The 14,222-nt window shown below is 50.2% G+C and overlaps 1 protein-coding gene across 3 annotated transcripts in view; it reads left to right on the top strand.

Moving 5' to 3' along the window:
* The first annotated feature begins 439 nt into the window (after positions 1 to 439).
* LOC142260526 (calcium homeostasis endoplasmic reticulum protein-like) overlaps positions 440 to 14,222 on the top strand; it is a 175,498-nt gene continuing 161,715 nt past the window's right edge. For all 3 annotated transcript variants that reach the window (XM_075331976.1, XM_075331974.1, XM_075331975.1), the window contains exons 1-4: positions 440 to 535; positions 3,220 to 3,393; positions 3,779 to 3,960; positions 14,065 to 14,202. In XM_075331976.1, coding sequence (XP_075188091.1) covers positions 511 to 535; positions 3,220 to 3,393; positions 3,779 to 3,960; positions 14,065 to 14,202 — 519 coding nt within the window. In that variant the 5' untranslated portion in view covers positions 440 to 510. The remainder of the gene's footprint in view (positions 536 to 3,219; positions 3,394 to 3,778; positions 3,961 to 14,064; positions 14,203 to 14,222) is intronic.

The raw sequence follows: 14,222 nt of genomic DNA, 5'->3' as shown, positions 1-14,222 counted from the left end.
AGCTGGGGTAAGAAACCATGGGGCCCCCATAATGTCTTCACACACTGCAGCAATATGGCGCACAGGATGTTTGCCTCTGGGTATTGCTTGCACTCCATAAAACTGTGCCCACTTGTCAGGGACTATCCATACTGATGTCAGGAAACATAAAGAGCTGCAGGTTCCCACGTATACAGTGCTCTAGTAAGGAGCCGTGGCTCCCCCATCCTGGGTTTAATCCTAGTGACAGCCATCAACACCTCACGCTGCGCCACATTCACAGTAGACCGACTCTCTGCATTAGTGCGCATGCGCATCATCCGCGAGCGCACACATTCTTGTAAGGAAAGCGCCACGTGCTGACTTTCCGGCGCTTCGTCCACGTCATTAGCCGTATTTCGAGCTGCTGCTATTGCTGCCATGGTGATAGGCCGTGTGGTGAGTACTAGTTTTGCGACGCTTCCGGCCGCTGTAAACGAGTGGCGGTGCTCTGTGAGAGGTGTTGGGTTTGGTGCAGGCCGCATCCTCGCCATGGAGGTGCCGCTGCCCCCAGAAGGTGAGAGGCAGGGTTGGTTTCTCCTGGGATGCTGTGTTTCCCGCCATGTGTGAGCGGATCTGTACCAGGCTGTGTGAGGAGACTTCCCTGACACTGGAGGGGTGTCAGTCCTCTCTGCCGGTCAGGCAAGGGTGCAGTGTTCAGTGGAGTTTTCTCATATCTATTAACCCCTTCCTGCTGTGGCCAATTTTCCTTTTAGTGCTTTCGTTACCTGCCTTTCTTTTCAAAGAGACTTACATTTATATATCCCACGGGCATAGCCATAAGGGCCTGTTTTCTGCAGGACAAATATAGAATTTCAACCTTGACTTTTGGGTATTGTATTTTCACACAATAATTGTGTGGTAAAATGAGCTAAGTATCTTGGTTCTCCAGGTTAGTGTGATTACAGCGATACCACACGTGTATAGTTTATTGTTGTTAGAGTAAAAAAAAATTCAGAACATTGAGGACAAACCAGGATTAGTGTATTTTGTTAATGCGTGCATCGTGGCCGCCTTGCGTGCCTGCTTTCTTTCGTGCCTGCGTCGGGGCCGCCTTGGGTGCCTGCTTTCTTTCGTGCCTGCGTCGAGGCCGCCTTGGGTGCCTGCTTTCTTTCGTGCCTGCGTCGGGGCCGCCTTGGGTGCCTGCTTTCTTTCGTGCCTGCGTCGGGGCCGCCTTGGGTGCCTGCTTTCTTTCGTGCCTGCGTCGGGGCCGCCTTGGGTGCCTGCTTTCTTTCGTGCCTGCGTCGGGGCCGCCTTGGGTGCCTGCTTTCTTTCGTGCCTGCGTCGGGGCCGCCTTGGGTGCCTGCTTTCTTTCGTGCCTGCGTCGAGGCCGCCTTGGGTGCCTGCTTTCTTTCGTGCCTGCGTCGGGGCCGCCTTGGGTGCCTGCTTTCTTTCGTGCCTGCGTCGGGGCCGCCTTGGGTGCCTGCTTTCTTTCGTGCCTGCGTCGGGGCCGCCTTGGGTGCCTGCTTTCTTTCGTGCCTGCGTCGGGGCCGCCTTGGGTGCCTGCTTTCTTTCGTGCCTGCGTCGGGGCCGCCTTGGGTGCCTGCTTTCTTTCGTGCCTGCGTCGGGGCCGCCTTGGGTGCCTGCTTTCTTTCGTGCCTGCGTCGGGGCCGCCTTGGGTGCCTGCTTTCTTTCGTGCCTGCTTCGGGGCCGCCTTGGGTGCCTGCTTTCTTTCGTGCCTGCCTCGGGGCCGCCTTGGGTGCCTGCTTTCTTTCGTGCCTGCCTCGGGGCCGCCTTGGGTGCCTGCTTTCTTTCGTGCCTGCCTCGGGGCCGCCTTGGGTGCCTGCTTTCTTTCGTGCCTGCCTCGGGGCCGCCTTGGGTGCCTGCTTTCTTTCGTGCCTGCCTCGGGGCCGCCTTGGGTGCCTGCTTTCTTTCGTGCCTGCTTCGGGGCCGCCTTGGGTGCCTGCTTTCTTTCGTGCCTGCCTCGGGGCCGCCTTGGGTGCCTGCTTTCTTTCGTGCCTGCCTCGGGGCCGCCTTGGGTGCCTGCTTTCTTTCGTGCCTGCTTCGGGGCCGCCTTGGGTGCCTGCTTTCTTTCGTGCCTGCTTCGGGGCCGCCTTGGGTGCCTGCTTTCTTTCGTGCCTGCTTCGGGGCCGCCTTGGGTGCCTGCTTTCTTTCGTGCCTGCTTCGGGGCCGCCTTGGGTGCCTGCTTTCTTTCGTGCCTGCTTCGGGGCCGCCTTGGGTGCCTGCTTTCTTTCGTGCCTGCCTGCGTCGGCGCCGCCGTGCGTGCCTGCCTGCGTCGGCGCCGCCGTGCGTGCCTGCGCCACCGTGCGTGCCTGCCTGCGCCGCCGTGCGTGCGTGCTTGCCTGCGTCGGGGCCGCCGTGCATGCATTGCCTGCCTGCGTCGGGGCCGCCGTGCGTGCATTGCCTGCGTCAAGGCCGACGTACTAGCAGGGTGATGTGTGGCCTAGTAACCCCTTCATTCCCCTCCCTGTGTTGTTATAGTGTGTAATATGAATGTATAAAAATGTTTTATTTCTTACACGTTCCCTATATAAATGATCAGAGTCTCTAGCCCCGTGGGCGTTTGCAGCTTTCCGTGGTATCATGCTGCTGTGGGCGCGATACCATTGATTTACATTAGCGACGTCACCATCAGCTTCTTGAGATCGCGTACGTGCGTGCCATTCCCGCAGCCTTGTTATCCGGGTGCTTGATTGCCGGCTTCAGATGCACACTACGCATGACCAGAAGACTCCTGTTGTTCCGACCATGCGCACAGCGCGTCTGAAACCAAGAAGCAAGCATCCGGATAACAAGACTGTGGGAATGGTAAGTGTGCACGCGCGGGATCTCAAGGAACTGTGGTGACATTGCTAATGTAAATCAATGGTATTGCGCCCTCAGGAGCGTGATACCACGGATAGCTGCAAATGCCCACGGGGCGATGCCCAGGGGACTAGACCCTCTGATCATTTACATAGGGAACATGTAAGTAATAAAACGTATTTTTATACATTCATATTACACAATATTACAACGCAGGGAGAGGTAGGCCGGGGGGTTTCTAGGCCACACATCACCCTGCTTCTAGGTCAGAACGCATATGGGACCTGACAGGTACCCTTTAAATACAAGCTGCAACCTAGTTAATGAAATGGTACGAAGCATGACTCGGATGTGTCTGCTACTACCTAATAATCAGATGCTTTCTAGTACAATATGAAATCGGTGAATAGTTATGTCTTGTTCCCTTTTTAATAGATCAAGAACTGCGTAATGTTATTGACAAGCTTGCACAATTTGTGGCTCGAAATGGGCCTGAATTTGAAAAGATGACCATGGAGAAGCAGAAAGACAACCCAAAATTTTCATTCCTGTTTGGAGGAGAGTTTTACAGCTACTACAAGTGTAAACTTGCTATGGAACAACAACAGTGTATGTCTGAAACCTGCCGAATAGCCTTTATTATGTCCCGTATATTATATTGTACTTCTGAGTTGCCTGTTAATCATTGCATGAGCTGTAATAATGAGAATGATGCAAAGTATGCAGACGTCTTTAAGATTTGTATATATTTTATTTAGACAATTAGAATCCTAATAATTCATCAGCCAATAATATTCATAATACCTTCATCCAATATATTGTTTTGTATCAGGTTGTCCATAATGAAAGTGCACGTTACTGTGGACAATCTCTGTCTATGCAAATTGCTTCACACCAACTCTGCGGCCTACAGCACTTTAGTTTAGGAGATGGCTCAAATGTGGTATTCTGACATGCTGAACACATTTCAATTGTGTTTTTTTTATTTATACAGTGATTTGCAAGCAAACACAGGACTTGGAACCCAAACTTCCGATCCCCACCATTCCCCCACCATCTCTGCCACTGCCTCCCACGTTACCACCACCGCAGGGTACCCCAGCTCTAGAGGATCTTATTCAACAAAGCCAGTGGAACCTTCAACAACAAGAACAGCAACTTGTCAATATGAGACAGGTATCAGTCAGTGTTATTTTATATCACAGGGGTTAATAGAAGTATACCTTGTTCAGAACCCCTGTCTACAGAGTGCATCTCTGCCTAAGGGTGGCTTTACATGCTGCGATATCCGGGCCGATATCGCTAGCATGAGACCCGCCCCCACTGTTTGTGCGCGACGGGCATATCGCTGCCTATCGCGCACAAAATCGTGCACCCCCGTCACACGTACTTACCTGGCCTTCGACGTTGCTGTGACCGGCGAACCGCCTCCTTTCTAAGGGGGCGGTCCGTTCGGCGTCACAGCAACATCACTAAGCAGCCGCCCAATGAAAGCGGAGGGGTGGAGATGAACGGCCGTAACATCACGCCAACCTCCTTCGTTCCGCATTGTGGCCGGAGGCAGATAAGGAGATGATCCTCGTTCCTGCGGCGTCACACGTAGCGATGTGTGCTACTGCAGGGACGAGGAACAACTTTGCCCCAACGACAGCAGCGATAACTGGCAGCGGACCCCCATGTCAACGAGGAGCGATTTTGGACGTTTTTGCAACGATCCAAGATCGCTCCTAGGAGTCACACGCTACGACATCGCTACAGCGGACGGATGTGCGTCACAAAATCCGTGACCCCAACGAGATCGCTGTAGCGAAATCGTAGCGTGTAAAGCCCGCTTAATTCTAGTTACACGCATCCTTTATCGCAATCAGCGCATGGCCAAAGATGTGTGGAACAGCCGAGGACTCCTGACCTGAGTTCGGCAACCTCATATATACCTATAAGGCTAGTAAGTTTGGGTCAGGAGCTCCTCGACCGCTCAGTGTATTATAGTCTGTGTTAACATAAGCTTATCAGTAAAGTTTTAACAAAGCTCCGCAGTCAGGATTAGATACATTTCTGCTTTGGAAATGCAATAAAAACTCATGTTTTGTTTTATTTGCATAGTTTCCTCCTCTCATTAAAGTCTATGGCTAAATTCTGAAAATAAGGCATTTAGTGCAAGAGAAATTGACATATTGCAAAATTCTAAATTGTACTGTATCAAAAAAGAAAAAATGCTTCACTACTGCAACTGTAATAAGATGTTTTGGGGTTTTTTTGTGTAACAAACCCTACCTAATACTCATTGTGGAAATGTTACCTAATGGTTTTACTTCTACACATAGCAATACATTAGAAAATAAGATATTTGAAAAAAGGCTAAATTGTCCAAATGTGCTTCTAAAGGCCCCGTCACACACAGAGATAAATCTTTGGCAGATCTGTGGTTGCAGTGAAATCATGGACATATTGTTCCATTTGTACACAGCCACAAACCTGGCACTGATTGTCAACAATTTCACTGCAACCACAGATCAGCCAAAGATTTATCTCTGTGTGGCCTTAACTCAAATCTATTGGCAATGATCATAGAATTTAAAGGGAACCTGTCAGGTGCAATATGCACCGAGACCCACGAGCAGTTCTGGGTTCATATTGCTCTAATCCCTGCCTAACCATCCCTGTATACACTAGTATAGATAAAGATCTCTTTAGAAAAAGTATTACTAAAGATCTTTTATCTTCTGATTAGGAGTGCGGGGACTAGTCCCAAGTGTGTTTATATCCCCTGACTAGTCCGCCCTCTTAGCATGTTAGCACGCCCACAGGGGTGTACTAACAGGCTATTCAATTCAGCATCACCAGTGGTGACGCACGCACCTGTGTTTGCTGTGACCGTGCTTCTGAATTCCGGGCACTTCCGGTCATGTGCAGTATGAAGCTGGGTGTACACGTCCCGGCTTCAGAGAGGTCTACTGCACATGACCAGAAGTGCTGGGCATTCAGAAGCGTGGTCACAGTAAACACAGGTACGCACGTCACCGCTGGTGATGCTGCATTGAATAGCGTGGTAGTACGCCCCTGTGGGCGTGCTAACATGCTAAGAGGGCGGACTAGTCGGCGATACGAGGGACTGTGGATAAGTCTTTGGCTTTACCCAGAAAGAAACGAGATGGGATGATGAAACTTTACATTTATTCCACATACTTTCCACTGATATCAACACTTCTTACATCAGTATTCCAAGTTCTGTAAGCCTAGCAAAAAGGATTTTGGTTGTGCCTCAAACCAGGCATCCGTAGCAGCCATGGCAGCAGAAATTGTGTGAAATTTGGTACCCTTGAGGTGTTTCTTCAGGTTTGGAAACAGATGCTAGTCGGAAGGAGCTAGATCTGGTGAATAAGGTGGGTGGGCAATCCGTTCGAAGCCCAGCTCTGCCAGTTTTGCCGCGGTTGCTTGTGCAGTGTGAGCGGAGGCGTTGTCTTGCAGGAACAAGATTCCTTTGGACAGCTTGCCGCGCCTTTTGCCCTTCAGAGCTGCCTTCAATTGGTCTATAAGTTCCATGTAATACCTTCCATTGATGGTGGAACCCTTTTGAAGGTAGTCCACTAGCAGTACGCCCTCCTTATCCCAGAACACAGACGCCATCACCTTAGTGGCTGATTTTTGCACCCTGATCTTTTTTGGATGAGTAGAACCACTGTGCCTCCACTATTTTGACTGCTCCTTGTTTTCAGGGTCATACAAATAGATCCAGGTCTCATCCATAGTGACCAGTCAATCCAGGAAGATCTGATCAGTCTGGAAATGCTGACAAATGGACCGGGAAGTTTTCACTTGCATGCTTCTCTGATCTGTTCTCAGACATTTGGGACCCACTTTGCAGATAGCTTCCTCATGTCCAAATGTTCATGGATAATGACACAAACATGTTCACGGGAAATCCCCATGATGTCTGCTATTGCTTTAGCTGAAATTCGTTGATTCTCCAGTATGAGATTGTGCACAGCATCGACCATCTCCGGAACAACAACTACTCTCGGACTTCCAGGACGTTCCTCATCATTGGGGCTGAAGTGGCCCGTTTTGCATTTGGCAAACCAGTTGTTAACTGTGGAATATGAAGGTCATGATCCTCCAATGTCTGCAACATATCACCATGAATATCCTTCGCGGACTTTTCTTGCAGAAACAAGAATTTCTTTGTCGCTCCATTGGGAGACCCAGACAATTGGGTGTATAGCTTCTGCCTCCGGAGGCCACACAAAGTATTACACTTTAAAAAGTGTAACCCCTCCCCTCTGCCTATACACCCTCCCGTGCATCACGGGCTCCTCAGTTTTATGCTTTGTGTTGAAGGAGGCACACATTCACTCAAGCTCCCATTTTAGTCAGCAGCAGCTGCTGATTGTATCGGATGGAAGAAAAGAGGGCCCTAACAGGGCCCCCGGCATGCTCCCTTCTCACCCCACTAAGTCGGCGGTGCTGTTAAGGTTGAGGTACCCATTGCGGGTACAAAGGCTGGAGCCACATGCCGTTTTTCCTTCCCCATCCCTTAGAGGCTCTGGGAGAAGTGGGATCCTAACCGGTCACCATTCACTGGGACCGGGCTCCCTCCGCAGCCCCTGGGGGAATCTGACGGACAGGAGACTGAGTATCATCAGGGACAGGCCCTGCATCTATAAGGTACTCTGTGTCCCCTTGGGGACGGTGCATGGAGCGCCTGTGTTACAGACGCTGCAGCGGCTGCTGTTTTTCTGTGACGACCGGGACTACCGCGCCGACCGCGCCTGTTTGCCGGCCGCGTTATTAAATTTAGTCCCCGGATTCTGCGGCCTAGTACCATAACTCCCGCCCCCGGGCCTTCCAGTCAGGGGTAAGGGCGGGACGGTCGACTGGACGTCGGCAGTGAGGGCTGGAGCATACTTAGGTGTTCTCCTCCCCCCTCACTGAGTACTGTGGGGCACCAGATTCCCGCACTTTATTAGTCACGCCCACGGCTCCCTCCTCCCCTGAGAACTCTGGCAGCCATATTTACAATCACTTCTGCCGGTGGATGATTTCAGAACGAGCTCTACAGCTCTGGGAGGCCCAGGCAGGGAATCTGGTGGACACACAACCGCTTTGGGCGGTCGGTAAGCCTATATATATATATATATATATATATATATATATATATATATATATATATATATATATATATATATATATATATATATATATATATATATATATATATATATATATATATATATATATATATATATATATATATATATATATATATATATATATATATATATATATATATATATATATATATATATATATATATATATATATATATATATATATATATATATATATATATATATATATATATATATATATATATATATATATATATATATATATATATATATATATATATATATATATATATATATATATATATATATATATATATATATATATATATATATATATATATATATATATATATATATATATATATATATATATATATATATATATATATATATATATATATTATACATTTTCTCTGTTCGGCCGCATTGTTTTGCTTTTGGCTATATACCTTCAGTGATCACTCTCAGAGGAGACTACAGCATGTCGTCCGCAAAGAGCAAGGGTGCCAAGGCACAGGCTTATTTTGCAACCTGTACCTCTTGTGCGGCTATGTTACCTGCAGGTTCCACCTACCCTCACTGTGTGCAATGCTCGGCCCCTGTGGCACTCACTCAGCCGGAGCCTCGGGCACTGGTGGGACCCTCGGCTCAGGTAGAACCGCCGGCTTCCACTGTCCAGGTGGCAGGGACAGAGTTTGCAGTTTTGGCTGAGAAACTCTCTGAGTCGCTTTCACAATCCATGGCTCAGTCTATGGACAGATGGTCTGCTAAGATACTAGAAGCCTTGCAGTCCAGATCGGTCACACAGGCCCTGGGCACTGTGAGTTCATCGCCCCCAGGCCCCTCTCGGTCGGTGCAGCAGAGTGCTCCTGGGGTGGCACCTAGGTCCCACGGGGAGGACTCCGACACGGACCGCAGTCCCAGACCGGCTAAGCTGGCTCGCTGGGAACCTTCCCCGGCTTTATCACGCTGTTCGGGGTCGCAGCATGAGGACTCTCTGGAGGATGAGGCGGAGGTCGCAGCTCAGGGCTCTGATCCTGACGTTGCGCTCAATCTTGATACACCTGAAGGGGACGCCATAGTAAATGACCTTATAGCGTCCATCAACCAGGTGCTAGATCTTTCTCCCCCCAACTCCACCTATAGAGGAGTCTGCTTCACAGCAGGAGAAACACCAGTTTAGGTTTCCCAAACGTACACGGAGTGCGTTTTTCGATCACTCCAACTTCAGAGATACTGTCCAGAAGCACAGAGCATTTCCGGACAAGCGCTTTACTAAGCGCCTTAATGACACATGTTACCCCTTCCCCCCCTGACGTAGTTAAGGGTTGGGCTCAGTGTCCCAAGGTGGATCCTCCAGTCTCTAGACTGGCGGCTAGATCCGTAGTATCAGTGGCAGATGGTTCATCGCTCAAGGATGCCACTGACAGGCAAATAGAGCTCCTGATGAAATCCATCTATGAAGCCATAGGCGCGTCGTTTGCTCCGGCCTTTGCAGCCGTGTGGGCACTCCAAGCTATCTCAGCTTGTCTGTCTGAGATTAATGCAGTCACACGAACCTCTGCTCCGCAAGTTGTGTCTTTGACTTTTCAGGCGTCGGCTTTTTCGTCCTACGCCATGAACGCCGTCCTGGACTCAGCGAGCCGTACAGCGGTAGCGTCCGCCAATTCGGTGGCAGTCCGCAGGGCCATGTGGCTACGCGAATGGAAGGCAGACTCTGCTTCCAAGAAGTTCTTAACCGGTTTGCCATTTTCTGGCGACCGTTTGTTTGGCGAGCAATTGGATGAAATTATTAAACAATCCAAGGGTAAGGACTCGTCCTTACCCCAGTCCAAACCAAACAAACCTCAGCAACCAAAAATTCAATCGAGGTTTCGGTCCTTTCGGCCCTCAGCCAGGTCCCAATCCTCCACGTCCAACAGGTCAGAGAAGGGCCAGAGGAACTCTTCTGCATGGAGGTCTAAGTCACGTCCTCCAAAGACCGCCGGAGGAACCGCCTCCAAGGCGGCCTCCTCATGACTTTCGGCCTCCCCAAACCGCATCCTCGGTCGGTGGCAGGCTCTCCCGCTTTTGCGACGCCTGGTGGCCACATGTCCAAGACCGATGGGTGAGAGACATTCTGTCGCACGGTTACAGGATAGAGCTCAGCTCTCGTCCTCCGACTCGTTTCTTCAGAACATCTCCGCCCCCCGAGCGAGCCGATGCGCTTTTTCAGGCGGTGAACACTCTGAAGGCAGAAGGAGTTGTGATTCCCGTTCCCATTCAAGAACGTGGTCGCGGTTTTTACTCCAACTTGTTCGTGGTGCCAAAAAAGGACGGATCATTCCGCCCCGTTCTGGACCTCAAACTGCTCAACAGACACGTGAGAACCAGACGGTTCCGGATGGAATCTCTCCGTTCTGTCATCGCCTCGATGTCCCAAGGAGACTTCCTAGCCTCAATCGACATCAAGGATGCTTATCTCCATGTGCCGATTGCACCAGAGCATCAACGCTTCCTGCGTTTCGCCATCGGGGACGAACACCTTCAGTTTGTGGCACTGCCTTTCGGCCTGGCGACAGCCCCACGGGTCTTCACCAAGATCATGGCATCCGTGGTGGCGGTCCTACACTCTCAGGGCCACTCGGTGATCCCTTACTTAGACTATCTCCTAGTCAAGGCACCCTCCCGGGTGGCATGTCAACACAGCCTGACCATTGCTCTGGAGACTCTCCAGAGGTTCGGGTGGATCATCAATTTCCCAAAGTCAAAATTGACACCGACCCAATCACTGACTTACCTCGGGATGGAGTTTCATACTCTCTCAGCGATAGTGAAGCTTCCGCTGGACAAACGGCGTTCGCTACAGACAGGGGTGCACTCTCTCCTTCGGACCCAGTCACACCCCTTGAGGCGCCTCATGCACTTCCTAGGGAAGATGGTGGCAGCAATGGAGGCAGTTCCCTTTGCGCAGTTTCATCTGCGTCCACTTCAATGGGACATTCTCCGCAAATGGGACAGGAGGTCGACGTCCCTAGACAGGAACGTCTCTCTTTCACTGGCAGCCAAAACCTCTCTTCAGTGGTGGCTTCTTCCCACTTCCTTGTCGAAGGGAAAATCATTCCTGCCCCCATCCTGGGCTGTGGTCAGGACGGACGCGAGTCTGTCAGGGTGGGGAGCGGTCTTCCTCCACCACAGGGCTCATGGAACCTGGACTCCGACAGAGTCCTCCCTTCAGATCAATGTTCTGGAGATAAGGGCAGTGTATCTAGCCCTAAAGGCGTTCCATCGGTGGCTGGAGGGCAGACAGATCTGCATACAGTCGGACAACGCCACGGCGGTCGCGTACATCAATCACCAGGGCGACACACGCAGTCGTCAGGCCTTCCAAGAAGTTCGGCGAATTCTGCTGTGGGCGGAAGCCACAGCCTCCACCATCTCCGCAGTTCACATCCCGGGCGTAGAAAACTGGGAAGCAGACTTTCTCAGTCGCCAGGGCATGGACGCAGGGGAATGGTCTCTTCACCCGGACGTGTTTCAAGAGATCTGTCGCCGCTGGGGAACGCCGGACGTCGACCTCATGGCGTCTCGGCACAACAACAAAGTCCCGGCATTCATGGCACGGTCTCAAGATCACAGAGCTCTGGCGGCAGACGCATTAGTTCAGGATTGGTCGCAGTTTTGACTGCCTTATGTATTTCCTCCTCTGGCACTGCTGCCCAGAGTGTTGCGCAAGATCAGGTCCGACTGCCGCCACGCCATCCTCGTCGCTCCAGACTGGCCGAGGAGGTCGTGGTACCCGGATCTGTGGCACCTCACGGTGGGTCAACCGTGGGCACTCCCAGACCGACCAGACTTGCTGTCTCAAGGGCCATTTTTTCCATCTGAATTCTGCGGCCCTCAACCTGACTGTGTGGCCATTGAGTCCTGGCTCCTAGCGTCCTCAGGGTTATCTCAAGATGTCATTTCCACTATGAGACAAGCCAGGAAACCAACGTCCGCCAAGATCTATCACAGGGTTTGGAGGATCTTCTTATCCTGGTGCTCTGATCGGGGTTTTACCCCCTGGCCGTTTGCCTTACCCACTTTTCTTTCTTTCCTTCAATCCGGAATGGATAAGGGTTTGTCTCTCGGCTCTCTCAAGGGACAAGTATCGGCGCTTTCCGTGTTTTTTCAAAAGCGTCTAGCCAGGCTTCCGCAGGTCCGCACGTTCCTGCAGGGAGTTTGCCACATAGTCCCACCTTACAAGCGTCCGCTGGAACCCTGGGATCTTAACAGGGTGCTAACGGCTCTTCAGAAACCACCTTTCGAGCCGATGCGGGATGTCTCTCTATCACGCCTTTCGCAGAAGGTGGCCTTCCTAGTGGCAGTCGCATCACTTCGGAGAGTGTCTGAGCTAGCAACGCTGTCATGCAAAGCCCCCTTCCTGGTGTTTCACCAGGATAAGGTGGTTCTGCGTCCGGTCCCGGAATTTCTCCCTAAGGTGGTATCCCCTTTTCATCTCAATCAGGATATCTCCTTACCTTCCTTTTGCCCTCATCCAGTTCACCAATGTGAAAAGGATTTGCACTTGTTAGATCTCGTGAGAGCACTCCGGTTCTACATTTCTCGCACGGCGCCCCTGCGCCGTTCGGATGCGCTCTTTGTCCTTGTCGCTGGCCAGCGTAAGGGGTCACAGGCTTCCAAGTCAACCTTGGCTCGGTGGATCAAGGAACCGATTCTTGAAGCCTACCGTTCTTCTGGGCTTCCGATTCCTTCAGGGCTGAAGGCCCATTCTACCAGAGCCGTGGGTGCATCCTGGGCATTGCGGCACCAGGCTACGGCTCAGCAGGTGTGTCAGGCGGCTACCTGGTCGAGTCTGCACACTTTCACGAAACACTATCAGGTGCATGCCTATGCTTCGGCAGATGCCAGCCTAGGTAGGCGAGTCCTTCAGGCGGCGGTCGCCCACCTGTAAGAGGGGGCCGTTTTTCGGCTCTTTTTATCGAGGTATTCTTTACCCACCCAGGGACTGCTTTTGGACGTCCCAATTGTCTGGGTCTCCCAATGGAGCGACAAAGAAGGGAATTTTGTTTACTTACCGTAAATTCCTTTTCTTCTAGCTCCTATTGGGAGACCCAGCACCCTCCCCTGTTCCCTTCGGGCTGTTGTTCTTTTGTGTACACATGTTGTTCATGTTCAATTGTTCTTTTGGTTCATGGTTTCAGTTCTCCGAACATCCTTCGGATTGAATTTACCTTAGACCAATTTATAAGTTTCCTCCTTCCTGCTTTTGCACCAAAACTGAGGAGCCCGTGATGCACGGGAGGGTGTATAGGCAGAGGGGAGGGGTTACACTTTTTAAAGTGTAATACTTTGTGTGGCCTCCAGAGGCAGAAGCTATACACCCAATTGTCTGGGTCTCCCAATAGGAGCTAGAAGAAAAGGAATTTACGGTAAGTAAACAAAATTCCCTTCTTTATCACTCCTCTGCTCTCAGTTGCTGTGAATATCGCATGAGACTCCGCCATTTTGTTTTCCCGCCTGCGTAGAACACCGTTACCATAAGCAACAAACACAAAATTTTGAAAACATATATTAGACACATAAGACTTTCATTACCATAGAAACAAAAAAATATTGCACGTGACAAGTTTCCTTTTAAAGGGAATCTGTCACCAGGTTTTTGCTCCCCCATCTGAGGGTAGCATAATGTAGAGACAGAGACCCTGATTCCAGTCATGTGTCACTCACTTACTGAGCTGTTGGCTGTCATTGTCTTTTTTTTTTTTTTTTTTTTTTTTTTTTTTTTTTTGCTGGAGATCTAGCAGTTCTACAGAGCTCATAAATATGTTGGCTTATCTAGCAGCAGACCAAGTAGTCCTCCAATGATAGTATACTGCTGATTAAACTGATTTTATCTAAACTACACTAAGCAACTCAGTAAGTGACATCCCTTTGGAATCTGGGTCTCTGCCCCTACATTATGCAGCCCTCAGATTAGGTGGCAAAAACCTGGTGACAGATTCCCTTTAATGAAGAGACTTGTGTGTGGCCATCTCTCCAATAACATTTATGGGTAAATAGTGCTAATTGCACTGATCTATGGCAAGAAAATCTGTGCATGTGAATTTATCCGCAGATTCTAACCCGAAGGATGATGCTAATTGCATGTTTGGCTTTATTTTCTCAGGAGCAAATAACTGCTGCAGTAGAGCATGCAATTGAACAGCAAATGCAGGTCCTGCGGGAAGAAACTCAGTTGGATATGAGCGAGTTTGACAACTTACTCCAACCTATCATTGACACTTGTACTAAGGATGCCATATCCGTGAGTCAATCTATTTCTTT

The sequence above is a fragment of the Anomaloglossus baeobatrachus genome, unplaced genomic scaffold, assembly GCF_048569485.1.
Source record: "Anomaloglossus baeobatrachus isolate aAnoBae1 unplaced genomic scaffold, aAnoBae1.hap1 Scaffold_120, whole genome shotgun sequence".
NCBI lineage: Eukaryota > Metazoa > Chordata > Amphibia > Anura > Aromobatidae > Anomaloglossus > Anomaloglossus baeobatrachus.
The sequence above is the reverse complement of the archived record's forward strand: the minus strand, read 5'-3'. Positions and strand labels throughout refer to the sequence as shown.